The sequence below is a fragment of the Molothrus aeneus genome, chromosome 5 (genome assembly GCF_037042795.1).
Source record: "Molothrus aeneus isolate 106 chromosome 5, BPBGC_Maene_1.0, whole genome shotgun sequence".
Lineage (NCBI taxonomy): Eukaryota > Metazoa > Chordata > Aves > Passeriformes > Icteridae > Molothrus > Molothrus aeneus.
The window spans coordinates 10,141,857-10,153,618 of NC_089650.1; the positions used below are offsets into that span (position 1 = coordinate 10,141,857).

At 37.6% G+C, this 11,762-nt stretch overlaps 1 protein-coding gene across 2 annotated transcripts in view; it reads left to right on the forward strand.

Moving 5' to 3' along the window:
* The window catches only part of GNPTAB (N-acetylglucosamine-1-phosphate transferase subunits alpha and beta), a 39,640-nt gene extending 29,472 nt beyond the window's left edge, over positions 1–10,168 (forward strand). Inside the window, exons 15-22 of one of the 2 annotated variants that reach the window (XM_066550490.1) lie at positions 78–297; positions 1,348–1,461; positions 2,174–2,259; positions 3,124–3,222; positions 6,025–6,192; positions 7,728–7,818; positions 8,409–8,466; positions 8,962–10,168. In XM_066550490.1, coding sequence (XP_066406587.1) covers positions 78–297; positions 1,348–1,461; positions 2,174–2,259; positions 3,124–3,222; positions 6,025–6,192; positions 7,728–7,818; positions 8,409–8,456 — 826 coding nt within the window. In that variant the 3' untranslated portion in view covers positions 8,457–8,466; positions 8,962–10,168. The remainder of the gene's footprint in view (positions 1–77; positions 298–1,347; positions 1,462–2,173; positions 2,260–3,123; positions 3,223–6,024; positions 6,193–7,727; positions 7,819–8,408; positions 8,467–8,961) is intronic. The other variant, XM_066550489.1, reaches the window with a different exon arrangement.
* Positions 10,169–11,762: the final 1,594 nt, after the last annotated feature.

Below are 11,762 nucleotides of genomic sequence, written 5' to 3' on the forward strand. Positions count from 1 at the left end.
GATAAGAATTTATTCTTAGGTAAGGAATGTTTTCTTCAAGAAATTAGGGTGCTAAATGAGTTTTCATTCTTATCTAGGTTTCCTGAGGAGTTTGACAAGACATCATTTCACAAAGTGCGTCACTCTGAAGATATGCAGTTTGCTTTTTCATATTTCTACTACCTTATGAGTGCAGTTCAGCCACTGAACATTTCTCAGATCTTTGATGAGGTTGATACAGACCAGTCAGGCATCTTGTCTGACCGAGAGATTCGCACTCTGGCCACGAGGATCCATGAACTACCACTAAGTTTGCAGGTACTCTTTCTTTGCTGATTAACTTTTAGAACAACTTCAGTTTTAAAGTCCAAAATGGTTACAATAAAACGAGTCAACTTTTATCCTTGCTTGTAGCATCAGAAACATTTGGCAATTTTTAAATAGTACCTGGAAAATGTAGCATTGTGTTCTAATTATCATTGTTTGGTTGTTTTTTCTGTGGAGTGTGTGATCAAACTGAGTTGTAGCAGCTTCAGAAAAATAGCTCACTGCTGTCTGAGTTCAAGAAAATAGTGTGAGTTTGTCCAAAAAAAGTTCACTGCCAATAGTTGGATCCTGCTGTGCTTACTGTAGTTTCTGCACATAGTAAAAGGTAGTTCTTGCCCTGAGGAACTTGTGGTTCAAAGAAAGAACTGAGAAAAAAAAGATAGCAAGGAAGCCATACCAGTAAATGGTATGGATAATGTACTAAGACTCACACTTCTGTTCTTCTAGCAACCTCATAAACAGAGACATGGTTTTTGTAGGACTTGCATTCTTAAACATACAGGTAGAGAACAAAGTGTGCTGGTTTTTCTTTACAGAGAGGAAATGACACAAACCAATGAAACAATTGTTTGTAACACAGGGCTCAAAATGGTTGGCATAGTCATAACACAGCCCTGCTTTAGTGCATTCCTGGCCTGTACCTTAATCAGAAAATCTTCCTGTGCTTGCAGTTAACTCTTCTGTTTGTTTGCCTGATTTGGGATTTAATGTGCCAGTGTTGATTCAGGAACTCTGTACTGTCCTGAAATGATTCGTAAAGGTGTGCTTTTAATTTTAAATGAAAATGACATTAAGTCATGCCTTATCTGGTCTCAATTAAACTCTGTACTGAGCAGTTGCTTTACTTTATAGGGAGTCCCACTGATTTAGCAGTTACTGAAATGGATGAGGTCTGCTGAATATTAAGTCGTCTTCTGTGGACAGCAGCATGGAAACTTGCGTAGTTAACATTAAATACATTTGTGCACCCTGCGTTTTTAGAACTGTCAGTGAGAAAATCAGTAGGATTTTAAATGTTTTTTTCCCCTTTCTTTCTGCTAGGATTTGACGGGTCTAGAACAAATGCTAATAAATTGCTCTAAGGCTCTCCCTGCCAACATCACTCAGATCCATGTTATTCCTCCAACTCAGGAAGCGTATTATGATCCAAATCTGGTAAGAAACATTGATCTTAAAAGATGCTTATTTTCTTTCCTGAGTATGTATTTATTTTACTTTAAATGCTGGTTTGATTTCTATTTACAGGAATTACTACTTTGTATGTACATGAAGTAAGTGTTACAAAATGAAAATTTTACAGGCTGCTTCCTAACTTACTAACCCCTAATTTTCTTTAAAAGTAGAGAAAAGCTGAGATTTAGGATGTTAATTAAAATTGGGATTTAAAAAGTCATCCTTGTTAAGAAAATTTACTGCTGTGAACCAGAAAGATAGTAAGCCCAATACCTCTCTGACTAGAACTTTCTGGTAAGTCCTTATCTGAATTACAACCCATGTATTCAAAAAACACCCTAAAATCCAAAAATCTCTGTTGTACAGAGATTGCCTGGCCAGTTTTACTGGTGGCCTTTGTCAGAGAAATATCAGAGAGCTGTCAAGTTAGTTAGAATTTTTGAATATTTTACTGAGAATGAAGTTGCAATGTTTTTGCCAAAAAATAATTTGCAAAATAGGAAATTGTGTTGTTATGCACCAGTATTGTTTTGTTTTTTCCCTCCACAGCTGATAAAAAAGCTATAGCTTTTGATTCCAGGAGAGTAAAGTATGCAGGCCACTCTAGCTGTATTGCAAGTTTTCTTACAAAGTACACCTTTATAACACTGTGTAATCTTCAGTAACCCATAATCTAAACAGTGTTTTCTTCCAGCCTCCAGTGACCAAAAACCTAGTGACTAATTGCAAACCTGTGACTGACAGGATTCGTAAGGCTTACAAGGACAAAAACAAATACAGGTATGTTGTGGCAGTCCTGTGAAAAGAGATGCTTTGTGTTGTAAGCCATAGGAGGAGGGATACATACACACATGACCCAAGATTGCATATGTGTGCTAACAAGTCTTAGTTCAAGCTATTTTAACAGTGGAACTAAAGAAACATACTGTTGTTGACTTATTGTGCAGAGTGATGTGGATTTTTTCATAGTTTGCTTAGTGGACTAAATACTTTTGTGTTACTTGTGTCATCTTGGGCCATTTCCTCATTTGTGCTGTACAACAGTAAGCCAGAGTATGTTTGGGTGGCTGGAGATTGAGTGCAGTTCACATGGCATATCAAGAAGGAAACAGCCTTCCTGTACCTAGAAGTTGTAAATCTACATCATCCTTCCTTCTACTGAAGCTTAAAAAAAAAGAAAAGAACAGAAAAAAGGATTTTAGTTTTAACTACCTTGTACGTTTCCTTGAGATGGAGGAGTGACAGTGGTGTGAGCTTTGTAAATGGAGGAGGGTCTCAGGTGAGACTTGAAGAAGCCTTCAGGATACTTTTTTATATTAAGATAAGTGGAGTGAAAAATATAAGTGTGGTATCTACCACTAGTAAGACTGTTTACCTGGAGTCAAATTATATGCTTTCTCTTAGAATTCGGATCTATGATTGATAGGTAACCACCTATCTAATAAATCTACAGAGAAGTGGTTCTGTGCAAGAGCATGAGCTGAAAAATTTAAATGTATCGATAGAAAGCAAATGGCAAATTTTAATGAAGGTTGGCCAGTCAGGTCAGAAATGTTGCTCAAAAATATTAAATACAAGATTGATATGTATTGAACCAGACATTAGGCTGTTTTATTAATGTATAAATGTTATTTCAACAATAAGGTTTGAAATCATGGGAGAAGAGGAAATTGCCTTCAAAATGATTCGCACAAATGTTTCTCACGTAGTTGGTCAGCTGGATGACATACGAAAAAATCCCAGGTATCCTATTTTGTGATTTGTGTGAAGTTGTGAGATGGTTTTAATTTTCTGATTTGACTCTTTAAACTTTTTTTGTATTTAAAAGATAATTTATTATCATGTATTTTTAAACTGTGTGTTACAGGATAAGACAAATTTGAACCAAAAGTTCTTCTGATTTTTTTCTGTTTGACTGAAGCTGACTAATCTCTCATGCCAGAAGCTATCTCAATAATTTGTTACATTTTTATCTACCTAAAATCTTCGAAAACTTAGAAACTTCAGCTGTTTTTGAAGCTTTCATTTTTGCCATTCTAGAGGGCATACAGTTTATATTGCAGGCAATTTTATTTTAAAAGAAGAACTTTTTGACCTGCTTTATGCAGGTATTTTATACTAGGAATTAGGTGTGGATTTTTTTGTTACTAAATCAGTTTTGCATATTCATTGTGCTTTCAAGCTCTTTTACTACATGGAAAGAATCTTGCTTCTATCTTCAGAAAACCAGTTTTCTGCCAGTTTAATGACTTGGGCTGCAAGAAGAGATCTGACAAGTGACAAAAGGCAGAGCAAGGAGGAAAGTAGAACCAGGTACCTTGGGCCAGGGAAAGTGAAGCCTCCTCTTTTGGTCACAGAAGGCTGTTGGGTAATCTCAGCTGCCTGTAAAGCTATAGCATAATTTGTATTTGTGGATAAAGAATAGATTCCTACTTTCCTCTCAACATTTTTGCTGGGTTATTTATTCAGAAAGGGAAATGCTAGTCTTGAGGCATTTTACAGCTGAAGATGGTTTGTATCTAATGCTATTCTTTCAAAGAGTGCCTTCTGGCTACATAACTCCTGCATTCCAGTAGCCACAATGATCCATTTTAAAACAAAAGTAGGCAGTGCTCTGGCTCATCCTGCTGCTTCCTTTTCCTTCTCTAATTTTTTGTCTGCTGGCTACAAGTTGTTTTTTTTTTAAAGGTAGGGGTGATTTCAAGTCTTGTGAGGCTCAGAGAGGCCTGAGCAACATAAGTTCCTCACCTTCAGTGTTCACAAAGTGAGAAGGAGTCGATTACCTGGGCTCTATTCCTGTGAATAACAGTGCAGTACTGTAGTCTTACCTTGTTAACAAAGGAGAGCTGGCACAGTTATGTAGGCTTGCCATTTCCTTCTCTTTGCCAAGTTTTACTTGCATACAAACCAGTAATTATAACCAGTCTCTAAAAGCAGGGTTTTAGTGCTTGTCTTGCAATGAACTAAATGTGTCGCTCACTTACTGATCTGATGTTTGGTTTACACCCTTAAGGCAAAGTGAGCATTAATTGTCTAGGCATTAATTCTGCAATATCCAAAGAAATGTCATGTTTGGTTTCTTTTGGATGTATTTAAACAGTTTTTCCATTAGAAATGGGCTAATATCCTCATCAATCCTATACTTTGCTGTGTGTAGCAATCTCTCAGTCTGTAAGCCGTATCTCTTCACCATGAAGCTAAACAGGAATATACACTCTAGGAATACAGCTACTGCATTCCCAGGGCTAATGAGCTGCCAGTCCAAGGAATGAGGTCAGGGATAGTCCAGAGTTAACTCCCAAAATGCTTAGAGTGTAGCCATGATTGCTATAACCAGCTGCTTTGCATAGTATCACTTGATACAGGAGATAGAGCCTGCTCGTTTTTGGAGAGCCATATTTTATCTTCTCAGATGTAGCAATTTGAATGCCTGGTTATGCCCTGCATGTAATTGTCTAGAGCAAGGTGACCAGTTATGCCAGATGCAGTACCTTGCCACTCAGTGCTAATTCCCTGTGTGGGATGATAGACAAGCTCCAGAGCTCTGCTTATTTCCAGATTCCTGTAGAAGTCTGAACTTTGCTCTTTGGGGGAGCACACCATACTACATAGGATACAGCTGACCAGAACTGCTTATTTACAAAGGTTAGCAGTGACAAGGCATATGTCATCAGATATGATTTCTGCCTCCAGGGAAAATGTAGGTGTCTTGTATCTCAATATAAATAAAGCACACAGCCTTGCCCAAATGTGGGAAGGGGCATTTTTGTTGTCAAGCACCAGGTCAGAGTGGCCAAGAGTACATAGCAGTCTAGCACACTAGCTGCTGCTTTAGTTTCAATTATTTGCAATAATTTAGTTCCATGTTTTTTACATGAGAAATAGCTCTGTGCAGGAGCCGTTATTGGGAGAGTGCTTATTTGGTCACAGTAATTTCCATGTAAATTCTATCCAAATTGTTGTTTTTTTGTATTTTGGTTGGTTATACAAGTCTAGCTTTGGGTCTGTGATTCGACAGACCAATTTATATAATGTTCTCAGTAAATTAAAGCCTAGGGACCAAGCTTTGCCCTCTCTTAAACAATCTAATATAGTTATGTTGATTTTCTCTAAAGAATTCAGCATGCACACTAAAATATTAATAATTTACTATGTTTCCCTCCTACAGTGGAGCTCACTTTGTTATTTAAGAGACTTTACTCATGATAATTCAAAAGTATAAAAACCCTTACCCAGAGATTAATGCTGTGTTCAATGGGTTCTGGGATGGTGCACACTCTAATGCCCATTAGATGGCAGCATTACATAACTAGAAATGTGGCCTGTCACTGGATTCTTCTGAGGTTTTGACTTGCTGTCAATCCTAGTGCTCTTAGCATTAAAATGAAAATATTTTAAAATAATGCAACAATAAAAATATGTCTGTTTGGTTTTAAAATTATATGGCTTCTATTTTGTTTTAAATGATGGTTTGTTTTATTGGTTTGACAATGCCTTTCCCATGTTATCAAGGAAATACTCTAACAATGTCATCTTGTTTCCTAGAAAATTTGTTTGCCTAAATGACAATATTGATCACAATCATAAGGATGCACAAACAGTGAAAGCAGTGCTTAGAGATTTTTATGAGTCCATGTTTCCCATCCCTTCCCAATTTGAACTGCCAAGAGAATATCGGAATCGTTTCCTTCATATGCATGAACTCCAAGAATGGTATGTTCCACAAGTTCTTTTCAAGTTACTGTAGTGCAGTAATATATCATTAGCTAAGATACTGCTAACAAGCTGGTTTTCCCCCAGTATTGTCATGAAAGATTTAACAGTGAAAATAGCATGGTGAGATTTGAATGGACTAAAATATGAGATCTGCAAGATTTGGGTTTTTCCAGTGCTTTAAATAGTCATCAATATTTTCTAGGTTCCTAACCTACTGCAAACAAAAGTTGTTGGTTTTTTCCATTTGTTTGTTTGTTTTTTTAAATAAAAACAGGAATTCTACCTTGCTTTAATTTTAAAAAATCCCCCAAACCATTATTACATTTCTGACTAAGTGATTTTTTTACAATCTGTCACATAGCAATAGCCATCTGGGTAAAAATCAGAAAAGATCTATGTGTGTCTCATTTTTGTATAAAATGCGAAATTTTTGTGTGTGTTTATCTCTTGCCATTTTATAAATAACAACTGAAGAAATTGGAGTAGTCGACTTGAGAAGACAAGCAAAACATTGACAGAAAAGTGACAAAAATGACACAAGACTAACATAAATAAACCTGTTGCTGATCAGCAAATCATGAGAAATAGAAATCATGAGAAATTTAGTAAGAAAATAGAAAGCATTAGAGGAACTCTAGAAGGAATCAGAAGGATTGTAGGCATGATTGTAGTGCTACAAGCCCTGCTGTATCAATGGCAGAGGGAGCAGGGGCCAAACCCATTTAGCTTTAGAAATTCTGTTGGAGGAGGAAGCACAGTGTTGGCTCCCTTTTAGAGACCCTACATCAAGTCTTCTTGTAGCTTCAAAAAGACACTTTATTTTGTCTTGTTTGTAGCCAAAGATGATTCTACCAGGGTGTGTTACGGCAGATTAAAATGCTTGTGGAAATCAAAGTATTTTCAGAATCCCAGGGCAGCCCAGGTCGACAGGGACCTTGAAAGATCATCTGGTCCAACCTTTCATGGGAAAAGGTACTTAGATGAGACTGTCTCCTGCCAGCTCTCAAGTGTCCTGCCTACAGGTATATAACTGTAGCACATAAGGGAATTGCAGTTTGGTCAAAAAGGATATAGTGTGATGCAAAACCACAGTTGCCACAAGTAGATGTGGCACTTGGAGATGTAGTTTAGGCCTGGACTTGGCAGTGTTAGCTTAACAGTTGGACTCAATCTTTGAGGTCCTTTCTCACCTAAAAGATCCCATTATCTAGAACCCTGAGCAGTCATATCTTGGAAGCTTCCAGTGGTGCAGGCTCTACCCTGTCTCTGGGGAGACTGCTCCAGAAATGATTGTTTTGACTATAAAAAAGATTTCCTTATATCAAGATGAAACCTCTCCCAGTCCAACTCGTAGCTGTTGCCCCTTGTCCTCTCTATGTGGCTCTTTGTGAAGAGAGAGCCTATGTCCTCTTTTTAGTCATCCTTTAAGAACTGGAAAAAAAACTGTCTTTGCATGTTTTGTGGAAACTCTATAAATATTTGCATTTATGATATATGAAGCTGTTTTTTTGTTTCCTTCTTTCTTTGTCCAGGAGGGCATATAGAGACAAGCTCAAATTCTGGACCCACTGTGTTTTAATAACACTTATTCTATTTACAGTCATCTCATTTTTTGCTGAACAGGTAAAGTTAATGTCTTCTTATCAAATATGTATAACACTTAACAGATTGTGGAATCTTCAGAATAACTTTGGATGGATTTTTTAAGTAGGTTTTGAAGAGTAGATAGGATTTTCCTTTCATAAAAGTAAAGGTGTTACATGACTCATGAATAGGTTGCTTTAATTTTTTAAGTCACCATGTTGAGATTCCTTGAAAAGAGAGTCATATGGGGAGAAGGAGAGTGGAACCTTCTCGGGTGCCTTGTGACAGTGAAGTCCATCACCAGTGTGCTAAATTTGGATGCTCAAATTTAGTAATTGTTTTTGAAATTCTTGGTCTGTTAACATGGATATTGGTAGAAGTGTATATTAAGTTAAGAGGAAGAAAACTTAGTCCAGAAGGGGTCTTAAGTTTCTTAAAGGCCTTATCAAAACCTCTTCCTTAAGTAGTTGATTGCAAAGACTCCTACTGAATTCAAAAGGTTTTGAATCTGACTAAAGGGGAAAAAACCCTTGAGTTCTGCAAGCTTAAAATGGCTTTCTTGAACATGATTAGTCCTGCTAAACTCAGAGGGAGTCAATGGAACAAATCATATGGGTAATTCTTTGCAGGTTGGGGCCTTAAGTAACACTTTCCGTGGTCTGATGAAGAGGGTGTAATTCTTGAAAGGTTGGCTTTTGATTATTATTTTTTTCCCACCTGTAACTTTTGCATGACTCTTTCCCTTGATTTTCAGCCTTTTTTATATATTAGAAAACTCCATTAGTAACTTGATTTTGGAAGGGGATACTCAACTTAGTGGTACAGTTAGGAATCTAAATACCATTTTAAGATGCCAGCTTTGTGCTGATCTTTTAAAAATAGAATGTAGCCTGGTGTTAATTTAAATACACAAATTACCTTTAAAATAATCAGAATAAAAGCATGGTGTATTTTTTCACTTTCTGCTTGTATTCTGATTATTGAGAAGTCTAGTGGAAATGTGTACATCTAATAGATGAATGGGAGTAAAAAATGCCTTTCTGGTATAATCAGAAAAAAAAGTACAGTACTGAGTATTTACTATGGGTGGTACAGATTTGATAGTGTCTAGGATGAAAACCTGACCAACTGTGGACCTTTAGCCCAGCATAAAATACATATTGTGTTTTTTTCTCTCCTCAGCTAATTGCACTTAAACGAAAGATTTTTCCAAGGAGAAGGATCCAAAAAGAAGTTGGTCATGAACAAATCAAAGTGTAGAAGAGCTTTACTTTGGAGATCAGTCTACCTCAAGCTGTGATTAAGCATTTTAAATGTCTCTTTCATAAGTGTCTTTTCTGGTTTGCTGTTTAACTGTATTGATATGAAGAAAAAAAATCATGCACCTACATTCGAATCTCTGCAGTACTCTTCAAGATATAAAAGCTGCTGGAGCTGTGACATTGCAAAATACCAACAACAAATAATTGCAGGACACCTGTACATAGGCACTTTTCAACACATCTTACTTTACAACTCTTAGTTCATGGCCATGTTATCCTTTTTTATAAAAAGGGTTACCTAAACAAATGTAACTGCATTTATTGCAGTGGATGTTGCCAACTAGATAAAATGTTGGAAGGAGAAGTTGTTTGGGATCAGCTTAAGAAGTCCTTGATCTTGCATTCCAAAGCATTTTGCAAATTTCTGTCATTGCTGCTTTTTTTAGCCTTCTGGGGAAAATTGAGAATTATGTAACTTGTCATTTAAATTTAGAATACATTTATAGATGTTGACATTCTTTAAAGCACAGTGACAGTTCATCTCCCTATTTGTAGTGTATGATTGGGATTTGAAAGAAAGGTATGCTACTAAAAAATTACACAGTAATAACATCTAATGGTTTATTTGAAAGATGTTTTATATCTGGTGTATTATAGTCCAAAGAATACACAAAGAAATGGTGTTATTTCTTGGCTTGATTACAAAGAGAGGTTGTAATCAAAGGAAAATGATCAAGGTAAAATATTTTACAAGCATTGTAAATCAAAAAGCAAAAGTGCCTCTATATGAATGGGTAAAAAACTGTTTCAAATTACAAATGTATGGGGAGCAGTGTTTCACTTCATAAAACAATATTTGTACTGACATATGAAGCTGTGGTGTTTTTAAATTTCACGGGGTTTGGCCCTGTATTTTGCTGAGAAATCAGAGTGGTGTGGTTTTATGTGGGAAAGGGTACTGAATCTTTTCAAGCAGAAATTTTTGGTGGTGTATCTTCACTTAATTGTATTAGCAGTATTCAAAAACCATTAATTTTTTGTAATCGGATGATGTACAAAATGTATGTGCATATGTACTGTAAAATACTTGGCTTGCTCTGAAATTAACTAAAACGCGATGAAAGTTTTGTCTGCCGTTTCTGTTTCAAAGTCAACCAAAGCTCGCACATTTTGGCAAATTAGCCAGGAATCTGTATGAATCTTTACGTCAAAATTTCTAATTTTTTTTCCGTTGAAAACCTTGCAGCTTTAATGATTTAATAGCAATTCGAAGCACGGCTCCGTTCTCAAAGCGGGATGAAGCTCTCGAGCAGCGTGAGGCTCCTGAGGGCGGCGGCGCCGCGGCCCGGCCGCGCCCGTTCCCGCCCTTTCCCGGCCGCGGGGGGCGCTGAGGCGGCGGCGGAGCCGCGGGAGCGGCGTGAGGGCCATCCGGGACCCCGGGCCTTTGGGACCGGCGGGGCTCCCTTTGGGACCGGCGGGGCTCCCTTTGGGACCAGCGGGGCTCCTTTTGGGACCGGCAGGGGTCCCTCTGCTGCGAAGGGAGGTGCGAGCAGCGCTGTCCCTGCCGCCTGTGCGTCCCCTCAGGCTGCAGCTGACGGCCCAAATCTCCCTTGCTGCTCTGAGGTGGGTCCCCACGGTGGAAAGCCCCGCACAAGCACCCGTTTGTTTAATATCGTTTTGGGGCAGGGTAAAAAAAAAAAAAAAAAAAGAGGTGAATTTCTCGAAAAATCACTGTTAAAGTACACAGCTGTGGATTGAAGACACTCAGATCGGCTAAAATAGGTACCTACACGGGATGGGTGGGGGCTGCCTGGGCTTGTGAGGTGGCAGGATTGTTTTACACCTGGCTGAGGGGGACTGAGAAGTTCTGCTTTGTAAACTGATTTTTAATACAAAGAAAAGTGTCTGTATGTCAGATAAAATAGTTGCTCTCAGTTCAAAGCTAAAGTGCCTTGGCAGGACAGGGACAGGCACAGCTAGACATTATGGCCCAGCACTCTCCTCCTTTACATCATGTCCTCAACAGTCAGTAGTCGAAAAGCAGATTAAGTCTTGGCAATTTTCTCTCTCATTTGAGGATAATTCTAATGCAAAAGCTTTTGATTTTCCAGTCTTTTCCAATAAAGAGACTTGTTTTTCAAGACACTTGTAAAATCTAAAATTCTACATACTACATAGAGAAACATCAACCTCGGAAAGAGCTCAGTATTAAAAAGTACTCGTTCCTTAGCATATTGTGGCCATGTTTGTACAGATCCATGGAATCTGGAATTAAAAAACATTTTCACAGCTATTGACAAATAACTAAAAGTTAAAAAACCAACAAAAACAGAAATAGGAAACTATTTTGGTTTTTGTTGGTTTTGAGGTGTGTGAGAGAGTTGATAATGTTGGGGGGAATCTCACAGTCCTTGAAATTCAAAATATCTTTAATGAAGTTCTCAATTTTCATGTGTGAACTTAATTTTTAGGTCTGCCCCTGCCCTGGCTAGCAGAAAACCTACTGATATTTCTAGCAGTGTTGGATTGTGTCTAGAAGGAGAGATTTACTAAACTAAATGAATGAATAATCTTTTTAAGAGGGTAGTCTATGTGTAAAATGTTTGCCAGTGTAGAAATGGCATTACTTACATTACAGAATGCAGAGGTATAATAGCTATAAAGATAAATCATAACCTGGAAGTTGCTCAGGACTTTAAAAAATGGCATAAGCATATGTAT